At 46.5% G+C, this 14,453-nt stretch overlaps 1 protein-coding gene across 2 annotated transcripts in view; it reads left to right on the top strand.

Annotated features, from left to right (window-relative positions):
• Positions 1-14,453, top strand: part of TSPAN5 (tetraspanin 5) — a 173,305-nt gene that overhangs the window by 138,488 nt on the left and 20,364 nt on the right. For both annotated transcript variants that reach the window (XM_045880715.3, XM_045880712.3), the window contains exon 2: positions 3,687-3,737. In XM_045880715.3, coding sequence (XP_045736671.1) covers positions 3,687-3,737 — 51 coding nt within the window. The remainder of the gene's footprint in view (positions 1-3,686; positions 3,738-14,453) is intronic.

The following is a 14,453-nucleotide window of genomic DNA, read 5'->3' as shown; positions in this document are numbered from 1 at the left end:
CTTTTCTGTTTAATTATTTGAAGCTGGAACCACTTGACTTTAAAACAAAACATATGGGCTGAGAGTAATTGGGAGGATGTTTGCTAGTGATGTAGCACCGAAGATATGCACAGTTGAGGCCCCGGCCCTGCGCCGCTTGCTTGCTTAGGTAGTGAGTGCTTTTCTTCACTGTGTTTTTTCTTCACATTTTTAAACCTTGTTTGGAGAGTCACAGTTAAAGCAGGAAGTATTAGAGCAAGATTGTAGAGGAAATTGTCTGTGAGTCTTCTTTAAATTCTGGTTCCCACCCCCCTGGGTGGAAAATCACTGCTTTCCAATCTGTTACTATATGATTTGTGAAGGAAAAGGGGTTTTCAGAGTGCCCAGAAGAGAGGAGAGCTTCATACAAAGAGGAGAGAGTTGACCCACTGTTGAATTTCTCTGTTCTTCTGGGTCACTCCATTGCTGACACGCACATGGGAATTTCTGTTCTACAACCAACCAGTCCTTGTGTGAAGGCAGGGTTCTCATTGTTTAACCTCTTCAAGTCCACTTTGCTTGCTGGGGAAGGAATATACGATGTCCTCGTCATATCACATGTAATTCTAACCTAAATGCCTCTACTTTCTATCCCATGGGGGAAAATGGGAATTTTTCAGGATTAGTAAGAATGCATACTTTGATTCGGTCTCCTCTTGGTTCACATCTCTGCTGCTTCGTTCAGTAGCGGTGTGCTTCTAAGCAAATGAAACGCTGTAAGCCTCATTCTTCCCTTTCTTAAAGTGGGGTTAATAACAATGCCTCTTCCACAGTAAAATTGTGGTGAAGCTTAAAAGAGACACTTCATACAAAGCACTAATAATAGCACAGAGCCTGTCCAGTAATAAGAAATAAATGTTAGCGATTAGACAGGAGCCCTCCGCGGGGACACGTCCGTCCCCCCCCCCGCCCCCCCCGCCAAGAGGCATAGCTGACCGTGATTGTTCTCTGCCACGCCATCCCACCCACTGCTTATGGTGACAGTGATTAAGTACTGCACCAGGGAAGATGGTTGACCATTTGTCCATGAAGAGCTTTAGCTGTGAGAAGGTGAGGCTTTTCTCTGGGATGAGTTTCACATCAATGGGTGTGAAGTCAAGCACTCTGATTTCAGGGTCTGATGGGATGCTGTGTCTGCACTTGTCACTCATTACCCTATTGTGCCTAGGACCTCGGCATATGAAAGTAACATGCTGAATTGCTCTGTTTTTGTACTACAGAGTCCCAAGTATCTTGGAGTCATTTGGGGGACTGGTGCATTTGTCGTTTTCCGTCAAAAACCTAAAGTGACACAGCACTCTGACCAGGGCCATAGAGGGACCGAGCATAGTTTTCTGTCGGGATGTTCACAACAACAACTCTTTCGAAACCCTTTCCAAACCTCTAAGAGCAAAGAGCAGGAAGAAAGAGGTCTTCTGTTTTTGCCAAATCAAGGACACGCTGGAGCTTTTGCGTCTGTGGGTTCTGAAGGTATTGGATGAGATTTCACTGGAGTCCAATAATTGGCAGGAGATTTGGGACATTCTGCTTCTAAAAACACAACCAGATTTTCAGGGCCGTCAGCTGTCTGTTTTTTTTTTTCAGTCCCCCCCTTTCCCCTCCACTCCCGCTGTTTCCCCCAGCCCCCCTCGGATTGATGAGCCAATGCCCACAACGTGTCAGCAACCACCTGCTGCGGATGAAGACCTCGCCAGGTGGACAGCTCTCCGATTTCCCGAGGACGGCAAAGAATAAGCACCCGTGCGCACCTCTCTCAGTGGACAGCTTTCCTGACATTTAACTTAATCAAGATGTTAGTAAAATAAACAGGGTGCACTGCTGCCATCAGATTGAAATTGCTCGTTAACCTGCCCGCTCTCTTTTCACTTCAGTGTTTGGGAAGGAAATTCAGAGTTGCTCTTGGTAATGAAGATGAGGAATAAGATGTGCCCTTGCTCATGGGCAATTACACCCGGTCCTGACCACTGAGCTCTGAGGGGGTGGACAGCCCTGTACAATGTGTCATCAAACATGGGACACCCTGATTGCAGGACCTGCTATTATTTTAGGTAAAATCAAGGGGAAAGAACTGAGATACCATCGCTTTTAAGACCTGTCCCGATTTCAGACATGTTAAAATGTGGGGGGCGGGGAGAAATGTGTATCTCAGAGCAGATGAAATAAAGTGACAACTAACTACAATGGGAAATCCCCCTGATTACTGCTTGCTCCCCCACCCCCTACTCAACACAGCTCAGGGGCAGCACTGTGGTGTTTGTGTGCTCCCTGGCATATGCGAAGTTATGGCACTGAGTTGAGACCAGGCCAAGCTGTGGAAGCCCTCTCAAGGACGATAGAAGTCATTTAAGTTTCTGAAAAATGGAAGACTCCAGGATTTTTCTTGGGTCACATTGGACTTTGTAAGATTCATGTTACCTTCTGAAGAAGTGGTAAAGAGTGTGTTGAGGGCTTCTGCATTCCCTCTTCCTGGCCCATTTCCAGTGGCATGATGGTGTAGAGAGAGAGAATCACCAGCTCTTTTCCATTCATGTCCCTGGTATTCCATTTTCTAGTGAATACCAGGCTTGGCTGTATGGGGGCAGGTACTGTGCCCTTTCCTACATTAAAAGGCAGCATTAAACAGTATTTATAACTTTGGTTTTACTCAAGGATCTACCTAATTATTATTCTTCATAATGTCAATGACTTCGAAGCACCTACATGTCCCCAACCCTTATTTTTAAAAAAACTTAAAAATTTTTATTTTTCCAGCTTTATTGAGATAAAAGTGACAAATTTATAAGATATTTAAAGAGTACAACATGATGATTCGATATGCATATACATTGTGAAGGAATTCCCCACCCTCGAGTTAACACATCCATCACCTCACATAGACCTTCCTGTGTGTGACATCATTTCCGTTCCCTTAGCGGAAGTTCAGTTTTACAAGAGAGTGTCACCAACTGTAGTCACGGTGTTTACATTAGATCCTCAGACCTTATTCATCTTACAGCTTGTACCCTTTTGCTAACCTTTTTCTATTTCCCCCAGCCCCTGGCAACCACTTTTTTACTCTGTTTCTATGAGTTCAATTTATTTATTTAGGTTCCACATGTAAATGATTCTGTGTGGTATTTATCTCCTCTGTCTGGCTTATTTTACTTTGCATAATGCCCTCCGGGTTCATTCATGTTGTTGAAAATGACAAGATTTCCTTCTTTTCTAAGGTTGAATAATATTCCATTGAATATATATACCACGTTTTCTTTACTCAACCCTTCTGAATGCTTAATTTTAATCAACGTGATTATGGTATTTTTCTGTCAAAGGCTGTTACTCAGATTTTAGATAGGAGTATTTCTCAGCCTAGTAAAGTGACAAAAGAATCGGTTGAGGGGCGCCTGGGTGGCTCAGTCGTTAAGCATCTGCCTTCAGCTCAGGTTGTGATCCCAGGGTCCTGGGATCTAGCCTCGTGTTGGACTCCCTGCTCAGCGGGAAGCCTGCTTCTCCCTCTCCCACTCCCCCTGCTTGTGTTCCCTCTCTCGCTGTCTCTCTCTCTGTCAAATAAATAAATAAAATCTTTAAAAAAAAAAAAAAAAAGAATCGGTTGAAAACTATTTGTATTTGTGTTAGTAAAAACATGGCATTTACCCTTATACTTAACACGCTTTCTTTCTTTCTTTCAGTTTTTGGGAATAGCATTTCTTGGAATTGGACTGTGGGCGTGGAATGAAAAAGTAAGTTGAATATCATGAAAATGCACCCCTTTTGGTTGTTAGAGGTTGCTCATTGTACTACATGTTGTCTCCTTTTCCTCTTTGACAACTGCAGAGTATAAAGAAACATTCTTTAATGAAAGAAAGTGTTCTTGGAAGGTAATGTCCTATTTCTAAGGCTCTTTAGAATGAAGACTAAATCAGTCATTATATCAAAATAATTACAAAAGTAACAATACATGTGCATAACAGAGATTATGTGTTGAAATTGTATCAGTTAGCTGGAGATAACCTATTTTTGTGGAACATTTCCTCACTCTGGCACAAGAATTTCAGTAATGCTTATAAATATCACTAAACCACCTGCAGCCTTCTCTCTCTCTCTCTCTTTTTTTAACCCTTTAGAAAATTACTCAAGCCATAAAGATGATTTTTCTTTTCAGTGTGAGCATTATATAATAAGCTATTAGCATGTTGTATGAAGGAAGCTGGATATAATTCATGTTTGAAAATCAGATGAACTTCACGTAAATACTAAAGAATGTGAATACTTCTCTGCTGATTGAAAGTATTCAGGAATGTTAAATTTATAAGCAAATACAATATACGGCATTTATGATTACAATATTTTTGTACTTATGAGCAAATACAATATTTCCTAGGAAATATTTCCTCAACATTTCCTAGGAAATAATCTGGAAATATAGAGTAGCATATTCTAGGCTATGATGAAGATACAATGTTCTGGACAGTTGATGCTCTAAATAGCACGCTCATGACCCCACCACCCTGTGTCCACTTCTCTGCCTTACTTCCCATCTGCACCTTTTGTTTCTTGACAAGTTCTACTGAGGCCAAGCACTGGAATTCAAAAATTAACATGAACTCCTTTTTTCTTCCTTCTTTGGGAGTTGAATCATTGACAGGACTTTATCTCCCACCTTGCGGGAGTGAGGGAGTGTGTGGATGGGTGAAAACTCACAAACAGAGAGATTAGCTTCAGTTTTCCCAGAAGACCTGTCTGTTATCCCTTCGGTATTTCTTCCTTTGACCTTGACCATGGCCCGAAGCCAAGAGTTCCTGTGAGATATTCTGTGTATTAGGAGAGCAAAACTAAGAAAGTCCAGCAAACAAAAGATGCCAGTAGGAATTTCTACAAGTAAAAAAAAAAAAGTTCAGATTGCATCAAATAAAACTCAGAGTAAATCCTGGGTTTTGAAAGTGAACCACCCTCTGTTTATTTACAAAATACTTCTACAGAATGTAAAATGTTTTATAGAAAACCAACCACCTGCCAGCAACATTCTGAGGCAGGGCAGTGATGAAGGGAGACAAGGTCCCCAAACAGACATAATTTCATCTCTAGAAACTTTTATGTTGAATACTTGTCTTTTATGATTATGATTCGCTTCTGCAAATCAGTCCCCTTGTAAGCTTGTAGATTTGTATTGGTGGAATCTCAGAAATGTTACTTTTAGAAGGCTTCTGATTGGTTAATGCCGGATAACACAGCTTTTTATAATCCTCCTTTAATAAGAGTCTTCTATCTGATTTGAAAAGATGTTGGAAGGCATTAAATGAACTAATTGTCTTTGGTAGCAATAAACAGACCATTGGTAATTTTGAAGGTTTTTTTTTTTTTCTTCTCTTTGTGAAATATAATTACCTTCTTGTTTCATCAGTTGCCCCAAAGGTCTCTTCTGTGATAAAATCATAAAATTCTAAAGCTGACAGTGTCACACAAATATCAGACCAAGAGGGTGCTGTGGTCTTTGGGTGGGGGGGAAATAGCAGTCCCCTCTTTGTCAAGGCCACTACCAATAAATGGAAAGTTTCCCTGGAGAGCTGAAGTTACTTGGCGAATCACCCGGCTACTGTTTAGCAGAATTCTGTGAGCCAGGACCAGGTGGAGGTAGCAGAGGGTAAAGGACATGTAGGAACCCACTTTGGTGCACATTGGCCGTATCTCCGCACCCCTGCACTCCCCCACCCCTCAGCATGGGGACACACCGGTGAATGATGCAGAGTCCCTGCAACTGTGGGGCCCTGACAATGAGCAGTTAACTAGCTGAGGACTTTTTTTTTTTTTAAAGATTTTATTTATTTATTTGACAGAGAAAGACACAGCGAGAGAGGGAACACAAGCAGGGGGGAGTGGGAGAGGGAGAAGCAGGCTCCCCGCCGAGCAGGGAGCCCGATGCGGGACTCGATCCAGGGACTCCAGGATCATGACCTGAGCCGAAGGCAGTCGCTTAACCAACTGAGCCACCCAGGCGCCCTAGCTGAGGACTTCTTACAACCTTGGATGCTACACTCTGATGCTGGCCACCAAGTTCTCTCTAACCGCAGTGGATTTGCACTGGTCCCCCTGCTTCCTCAAGAGACTTCTTTAAGATGTATGTCTGATGATTTCACTTCTCTGCTCCAGTCAGCTGATTCTCCATAGCTCGCTGCAGAACGTAAAGTTGATAGAGTCCCCTTTGGGCCCTTGCCCCAACTCTGAGACCTTTTTCCTACTTTAATGGCATCTCTGCCTCTGCCCTCACTGGCCCTGCTCTAGACACGGTCCCCCAGGAGTCTCAAGGGACATTTGTTTCCCACCTGCTCTGAGCACTGCTTGCCTAGCTATCACCAAGCTTTGCTCCTTCTCCTCCAAGTCTGGCTCAAATGACCTGCCTGTGGAACATATATGACCACCCGCCTCTGCACTTTTTTTTTCAAATTAATTAATTAATTAATTTGACAGAGACAGCGAGAGCAGGAACACAAGCAGGGGGAGTGGGAGAGGGAGAAGCAGGCTTCCCGCCGAGCAGGGAGCCCGATGTGGGACTCGATCCCAGGACTCCGGGATCATGACCTGAGCTGAAGGCAGCCACTCAACGACTGAGCCACCCAGGTGCCCCACCCGCCTCTGCACTTTGGACCTGCTTCCTCACACTCATGTCCATGTGACATGCTGTTTCCCGTCATCAGACCTTTCATGGCATGTCCTCAGCATCTTGAATGGTGCCTGACACAGACTCTAGGGAAATGTATTTTCTAAGAAGTAAATTCAAGAAGGGGGATGAACAATAAATCAAGGTCCCAGAGAAGGTGCAGTGGGGTTGGATGGGGGTGCCCAGGGAAGAAACACACAGGGTGGGGCGGTGGTGGGGGGAGAGTGGGCCAGTGGGAAAGAGGGACAGAGAAGGGCAGCAGTCTTCCCCATGGCGGTCTGCAGGCTCTCTTCCCCTTGGCCTTCACACCCCTACTTCTGGGGTACCTTAGGACACTGGGCGCAGGGTGGGCACTGAGCAGGCCCTGCACTGCTCCCATCCCGGCAGGACTGGCACCTGTAATGCGGGGCCATGGAACCCGAGGCGACACTATGGGTAGTCACCATGCCACACTACCGGGCTACCCCTCCTGCTGAGCCTCCTCTCCCCATGACCCCCTCCCTCTGACCCTCTCTTCCTGTGACCCCCTCCTACTGACCCCATTCCCCTTGACAAACCCCCCCCCCCCCCAAAAAAAACCGCACCTGCGTTCAGGTATTGGTGAGTGCTGCTGAGAAAGATAAGGTGTAGTTAGTGGTAGGAGAAGGGGTCTTTTTTAGAGAAGAGTAGTGGGGAATGGTCTCCCTGTGGAAGTGGCATTGGAGCAAGACCTGGAGGAAGTAGGCGGGATCTGTGGAGCGCTAGGACAATAGCATTACAGGCAGAGGGAATAGCGAGTATGGTGGCCGTGAGGCAGGGCCTTGGGGATTCCAAGGAACAGGAAGTAGACCAGTAGGGCTGGAAGGGAGAGGGCAAGGGCAAGAAGGAGGAGGAGATGTGGCAAGAGGGGCAGGCAGAGGTCAGAGCAGACAGGGTCATGCAGAAGTTTGGATGAGAGGAAGTCACCACAGCATTTTGGGTTTTGATAAGGGAGTGTCCTGATCTGGCTTTTTTTTTTTTTTTTTTTAAGTATCTGGCTTTTAAGATTGCTCTGGTGGTTGTACGGAATAAGAGCACAGCTTTGGGGCTGAACAGACCTGAGTGCCAGTGGTGCTCCTTCTGGGCAACTGTGTTAACTTCTCTGAGATGCCCTTTCCTCGTTTGTGCCACAGGGAGACAGTAATGTCACCACTAGGACTGTCGTGAGGATTAAATGAGATGGTCCCCTGGGAGTGCTGGGACAAAGGAAATGCTTCCTGTATTCAGAGCCCGCTCCCCGGACACGGGACTACAGCGCGCTGCTTCCGCATGGGGAGGGACAGAGTGGTGGCATCGGAAGCTGCCTCGGATTTTAGGAGTGTTCAGGCTTTGATCCACGGACCAGAGAATTGGTTTTGTTCTGCTGTCTCTGAAGGAGGATATGATCTGCATTGATCACCTTGGTGACTGCAAAGGCGACTCTGTTGAAGCCCTTTGTAAGGTTAACTTCGCAACTGGACCAGGCCTCTGAGGGAGGAAATTCTGAGGTGAACCAGATTTGGCCAAGGGTGGTGGGCAGCATGCTCCTCCTGGGCCAATAACACCAGCCAGTGAATCAGTATTCCCCTCCCCCCCGCCCACTTAGTAGAGATGTGGGGACATTTACTTGACGGAACGCCTAGAGTTGGATGTTCTCCAAACTGGGTCACACCTGGAAGGATCAGATTTCCTTAATAGACTAGGCTTTACACATTTTTATGTGAAGTACAGAAACATTAGAGACAAAAATTATTACCCGCCCCCCCATACATACTTAATACCGGGCTGAGCCTTAAACCTAGGGCTAATACTGCCTTTGTCTTTTTTCTATTTTTTTTAAGATTTTATTAATTTATTTGACAGAGAGTGAGTGAGCACAAGCAGGGGAAGCGGCAGGCAGAGGGAGAGGGGGCCTGCCAGGATCATGACCCGAGCCGAAGGCAGACGCTTAACGACTGAGCCACCCAGGCGTCCCTACCATTGACTTTTAGACATAATAATTAAATAATCCATTTTATCTGAATTCTGAATCGACTGTGCAGATGCAACGGATGACTGTGTTTCCAGGGGAAACTGGTTTATGTGCAGTTTTTCAGAAATCATAGGATCTGCTGTTTTAGAAGGAACATTAACAATTTATAGCATGAATCACCTCTATAACAGGCTTGGCAGCATCCAGCCATAATCAACTGACTCTCTCAAATAGCATTTATTGAGCACATAGCACAGGACAGGGCTTGTGCTGGACTCTGGGGATATAATTCCTCAGGGAATTTACAGTCTAGGAAGGGTGTGCATATATATGTGTATATGTGTATATATATATATATATACATACACACACATACATATATATACACACACACATACATAAACTAATACATTGTAATAAATGCTAATTGTTCAGCAATTCCTGTGGCAAAACACTCACCACTTCTGTCTCTTTGGGTTACTCTTAGTGTTGGAAAGACCTTCTTTTTACTAAAGTAGAATTCTGTCCCACTAGTTTTTACTTATTGACTATAGATCAACCCTATCGGATCCCACAGAGCAAGTTCTTCTACATGTTGGCCCTTAAGGTATTTGGGGTGGGGGCGCCTGGGTGGCTCAGTCGGTTAAGCATCTGCCTTCAGCTCAGGTCATGATCCCAGGGTCCTGGGATCTAGCCTCGTGTCGGACTCCCTGCTCAGCGGGAAGCCTGCTTCTCCCTCTCCCACTCCCCCTGCTTGTGTTCCCTCTCTCGCTGTGTCTCTCTCTGTCAAATAAATTAATAAAATCTTCAAAAAAAAAAAAAAGTATTCGGGGTGGAGGCCTGGTTTCTTCTGAGCTTCCCAGCTAAACATCTGCTTCTCTCTGGGGTGGGGGGAGTCCCTTTACCATCTTGGTCTTACTCCTCTGACCTTTTTCTAGTGTGTCCCCTGTACTGTTGAGAGTGTTTTCGGGACCAGAGAGGGTATGACTGGATTATGTCCCTTCTCTCATCTGTTGTCAGTGCAGCTTGAGATCCCACTGTTGATCAGGGAGACTCACAAGTTGGTCTCAGATCCAGCTCAGTGTACCCTTTCCACCTCATGTCCGGCTGATTCTTCGGAATCAAATGCAAGACTCCATGTGCCCAGCTGTCATTCCAACACATTCTGCATTCCACTGAGCTTGGTTTTAGCTGTGCATTTGGATCAAGCTTCTCCCTCAATTCGTTCTTCTAATAAGGACTTCCTTTAGCTCCTCGCCCCCCGGGTGCCATCTGGGGATTTTCTGATTCAGTAGGTCTGGGGTGGACAGTGGGATGCTCTATTTTCACAAGCCTCCTAGATTGTTCTGATTGCAGTCAAGTTTAGTTTTCACTGATAAAAGCCATTGATATGTTGAGTAGGCTAAGGACAGAGCCCAGTGACATGTCCCTGGAAATTTCCTTTTAGGTTGACACTCATTTATTTATATGTGCCCTTGGGTGTCATCAGTCAAGCAGTTTCTAATCCATCTACTTGTCATTACATCAGACTGTTTTTCTGTTGCTTATTTTTGTAGAGAGACTATGTCCTCCACTTTATCTCTAATTAACCAGCCTAGGAACTTAGTTGAACCTGGTACTTTCTTACTGAACCCATACTAGGTCCTGGAGCACATCATTTTTTCTCACGCAAGAACTCAGAAACCCTGTCAGTAAAGCAAGGACTAAGGCACAGTTTATCATTTCCCCGTTCTAGAAATGCTTTCCTCCCTTGGCTTCTCAGATGCCCCACATTCCCAGTTTTCCTGCCTCACAGGCAATGCCTTCTCATACTCCTTTGCCCCAGGCTTGGTCCTGAGACCTCTTCTCTGTCTTCACTCAGGCTCTAGGGGATCTCATCCAAGCTTGGGGCTTCAAACGCCATCTGTCACTGAGGACTTCCAAATTCAGATCTTCGATGCAGACCTTAACGGAACTCTCCAGACTTGTGTAGCCAGTAGCTTACCCAATATCTCCACTTCAATGTCCAGTGGCCTCTGCAACTTAATCCAAAACAACACTCCTGATTCCCCTCCTCAAACTGTTCTTCCCAAATGTAGTAAATGGCAACCCTGTCCTTCCACTTGCTCAGGTATTCTTGACCCTCTTCCTTCTTTGCTTCTCATACCACGTTCAGTCCATTAGCAAACACTGTCAGCTCTGCCTTGAGAAAATGTGGGGAATCTCATTCCTTCTCATCGCCTCCACTGTTCCACCCTGATCTAAGCTGCGCCCACATCTTGCCTTTATCAGTGCAGAAGCCTTTGGTGGTTTCCCCGGCCTCCACTCTTGTTCCCCTACTCATACCCCAGGCGTATCTCCACGAAGCAGCCAGGGTGATCCTTTTAAAATGTATGATAGAGTGACTAGTATAAAAAAGATAAGAAATAACAAATATTGGATGTGGAGAAAAGGGAACCCTTGTGCCTTGTTGGTAGGAATGTAGATTGGTGCAGCCACTATGGAAAACAGTATGGAGCTTCCTCAAAAAATTAAAAATAGAAATACTCTGTGACCTAGCAATTCCACTGCTGGATATTGGTCCAAGAACACAGAAACACTAATTCGAAAAGATATACGCAGCATGTTCATTGCAGCATTATTTACAGTATCAAGAATATGGAAGCAACCCAAGGGCCTATTGACAGATGAAAGGGTAACGAAAATGTGGTGTATATCTTATATAATGGAATATGACTCAACTGTAAAAAAGAATGAAATCTTACCATTTGTGACATGGATGAACCTAGAGAGTATTCTGCCAAGTGAAGTAAGAGAGAGAGGTATGCCTGGGTGGCTCAGTTGGTTAAGCATCTGCCTTCGGCTCAGGACATGATCCCAGGGTCCTGGGATCGAGCCCTGCTTCGAGCTCCCTGTTCAGCGGGGAGTCTGCTTCTCCCTCTACCTCTACAGCTCCCCTTGCTTGTGCACTCTCTCTCTCTCTGTCAAATAAATAAATAAAAACTTTAAAAGAGAGAAAGACAAATGCCATATGATTTCACTTAATATGTGGCATCTAAGAAAATAAACAGACTCCTAAATACAGAGAACAAACCAGTGGTTAGAGGGGTACGAGTGGGGGAATAAGTGAGATAGGTGAAGGGCAGTAAGAGGCACCAATTTTCATTTATAAGATAAGTCACAGGGATGAAAAGTACAGCATGGGGAATATTGTCAATAATATTGTAATAACTCTGTATGATGATAGATGGTAACTAGACTTTTTTGGTGATCATTTTGTAATGTATATAAATGATGAATCACTATTTGTATACCTGAACCTAATACAATATTTAATGTCAACTAAAATTTAAAAAAAAGAGACAGATCTTATCACTTCTCTGCTCCAAACCTTCCAGTGAGCTCAGTGAGCTTATAGTCTCACTCCATGTTGCCCCATTACTTACCTCATGTTCCACCTGTGCCTTTCCCCGCTGCTGTAGGCCCCACTGGCCCCACATTACTGTTTCTCCAAAATCTCAACCATAACTCCCCCCACCCCCCCCCCCACCCTTTGCCCTTGCTCCTCCCCTACCTGGTACGCTGTCCCCCAGAGATCCACTTTGGCATTTTTCTTTACTTTCTGATCTCTGCTCAAATGTCAGCTCTGTCCACAGGCCTTCCTGGCCTATTTAAAGTCACCACTGTCACCCCACCCCAGGCCCAGCCTTTCTCCCCCATTCCCTGTGTTTTCCTCCTCCATGTTTTCATAGGCTTGAGCATTTCCACGCCAGCAAGTGCATTGCTCTCGTGCCCCACTAGAAAAAGCAGCTCTGTGAGGGCAAAAAAAAAAAACCTACAGCATTGACTGGCACCTAGTTGGTGTGCAAAAAAATATTGCCTCTAAAACAGGGAACGAGCAAACAAATGATGAAAGCGTTCTTTCACACCGTGGCGATTTTGTGGCCTGTGGCGTTCAGTTAGAGAGGTGTGAAGTGGCTTCAGATCTCTCGGCGGCGGGCGGTGTGGACAGCTGTTACCGCCTGAGCGCAAGCAGAATTACACGTGGCTCTGACGTCCGATTGGATAGCGGGACAGTGTTACAGACAACAGCACAGCCGTTAATTTGGGATGTCAGGAAAGAAAGTGACCGTTTATTCCTGGCATAAAAATGGGAATCAATATATGGTTGTCCTGTTTCGTGGGAAGATGAGGGGTGCCTTGCCTTCTCCATTTTGCGCACCACGTAGGCTGGCTACTCAGGGTGCGGCTTGCGGCGGCCGCAGAGCGGGCCCGGGCCAGGAGGAGCCTGCGCTTTCCCGAGTAGGAAGAGTGTCCATCGCTGGCCAGGCCCCGTGGCTGCTCCTGCCCCCCACCCCGCCACCCCGGCCGGCTTGCCGGGCCTGAAGACCCCATGCGGCCGGGGCCTGTCTTCTGCGCCCTTCTGCGCTCCGTTCGGGCTGCCCCCGCCGCAGATGCCGAGATGTCTGTGAGCAAGTGACCGAGAACATGCGGAGGAGCTTTATATACCGGAGAGACGGCACGGGAAAAAACAGCTCTTCCTGAAGGGGGTTCGTTTTCACTTCTGTGATCTGTGGACCCCTAGGGCTAACCTTTCCGAGAAGGATGACCTGTTCTTTCGGAGGTGGGGAAACTGAGGCCCAGAGAGGTTACACGGGCAGTCCGGCCGCTCCCCGCAGGCCCTGCCCTCCGATGCGCTCGCTCGCGGGGCCCTGGCTCCGTGGGGAGCGGGCTGGAAGGAAAGTCGGCGGCTGTCCTGAGCGCGCAGGGGAGTGCGAGTTAGACCAGCTCTGGCCCGCACTGCTTTTCTCTGCGCTTTCCCCGGGACGGACAAGGAGGATTCTCTCTCCTGGAGGCTTTCCCCTGACCACTGTCTCGCTCTCAGTCTCACTTCAGAACCCTCCTAGTTGCTTCTTGTCACAGTCCGTTGACAAGATTGTCTTCCACGACTCACCTTGGAAAAACTGCCCCAATTTTCCCAGGAAGGAAAATCTGAGACCGTGAGACTCGGTGATCTGGGCCATTCATAGCGGTGCCGGTCAAGTTTCCACGGCCAGAGGGCGGCCGTAGGCGGAGGGGGTTCCCCAGATAACTGGAACAGAACACTGCATGCTTTGGCTTTGAAACTACTTTAAGGAGCCGTTTCTGAGATGCCAAAAATCCTTCTTTGAAGATAGCATTTCACTGCCTGAAATGTAGTGAGTTTGTCTGCCTCTCTCTCTCTCTTATCCTGGTAATTCTCTCGAGTTTTCTGTCGTAGCCAAAAATCTGAAAACCGAGCGGCTCTCGCTCAGTACCTGCAAAGTTAGCATGCGAGCTGATGTATTGTAACCAGTATGTCCAACAAACACATGAGATGTATCAAAAACCTTTTTCTTTGTGTGTGTTCGTGTAAACTTTTTTTCAGAGTGATTTCTCAGGAATGAAAATTCAGGTGGGTCAAAAATTCCATGACTTTATTGTTCACTTTCAGATAACATAGTCCTACTCTCATTCGGAGGCACAAGGCCAGGCCCGGATGAGTGGGAGAGTAATCAAAACTCCAAACCTGGCTTTGTGTTCCAGTGTTCTCCCTCGCCCAGCTGCCTCTGCCTTGGGCCCCTGGGGAGGGGAGCAGGGTGAGGCCTTTGCCCCCGGCTTCTTCCTGTCACCCCTCCCCCACTCACCAGATGCTCCTCTGCCCACTTCCTGCCAGAGCTCAAGTGGGGGTGAGGCTGTGCTCTTGGGACCTGGCAGATGGTGAAGGGGACGAAAGCTTGGTCTTTTTGAGGCTTCCCTGCCGAGTCCCTCTGTCTGGTGGTTCCCTTGAGTTCGGTGGCTCTCTCTATTCTAGGTGGCTGCCTGGTTCCCCTG

The sequence above is a fragment of the Mirounga angustirostris genome, unplaced genomic scaffold (assembly GCF_029215605.1).
Source record: "Mirounga angustirostris isolate CCGP_5_RB_7025 unplaced genomic scaffold, mMirAng1.0.hap1 SCAF_2, whole genome shotgun sequence".
Lineage (NCBI taxonomy): Eukaryota > Metazoa > Chordata > Mammalia > Carnivora > Phocidae > Mirounga > Mirounga angustirostris.
This window is presented reverse-complemented; position numbering and strand designations above follow the sequence as displayed.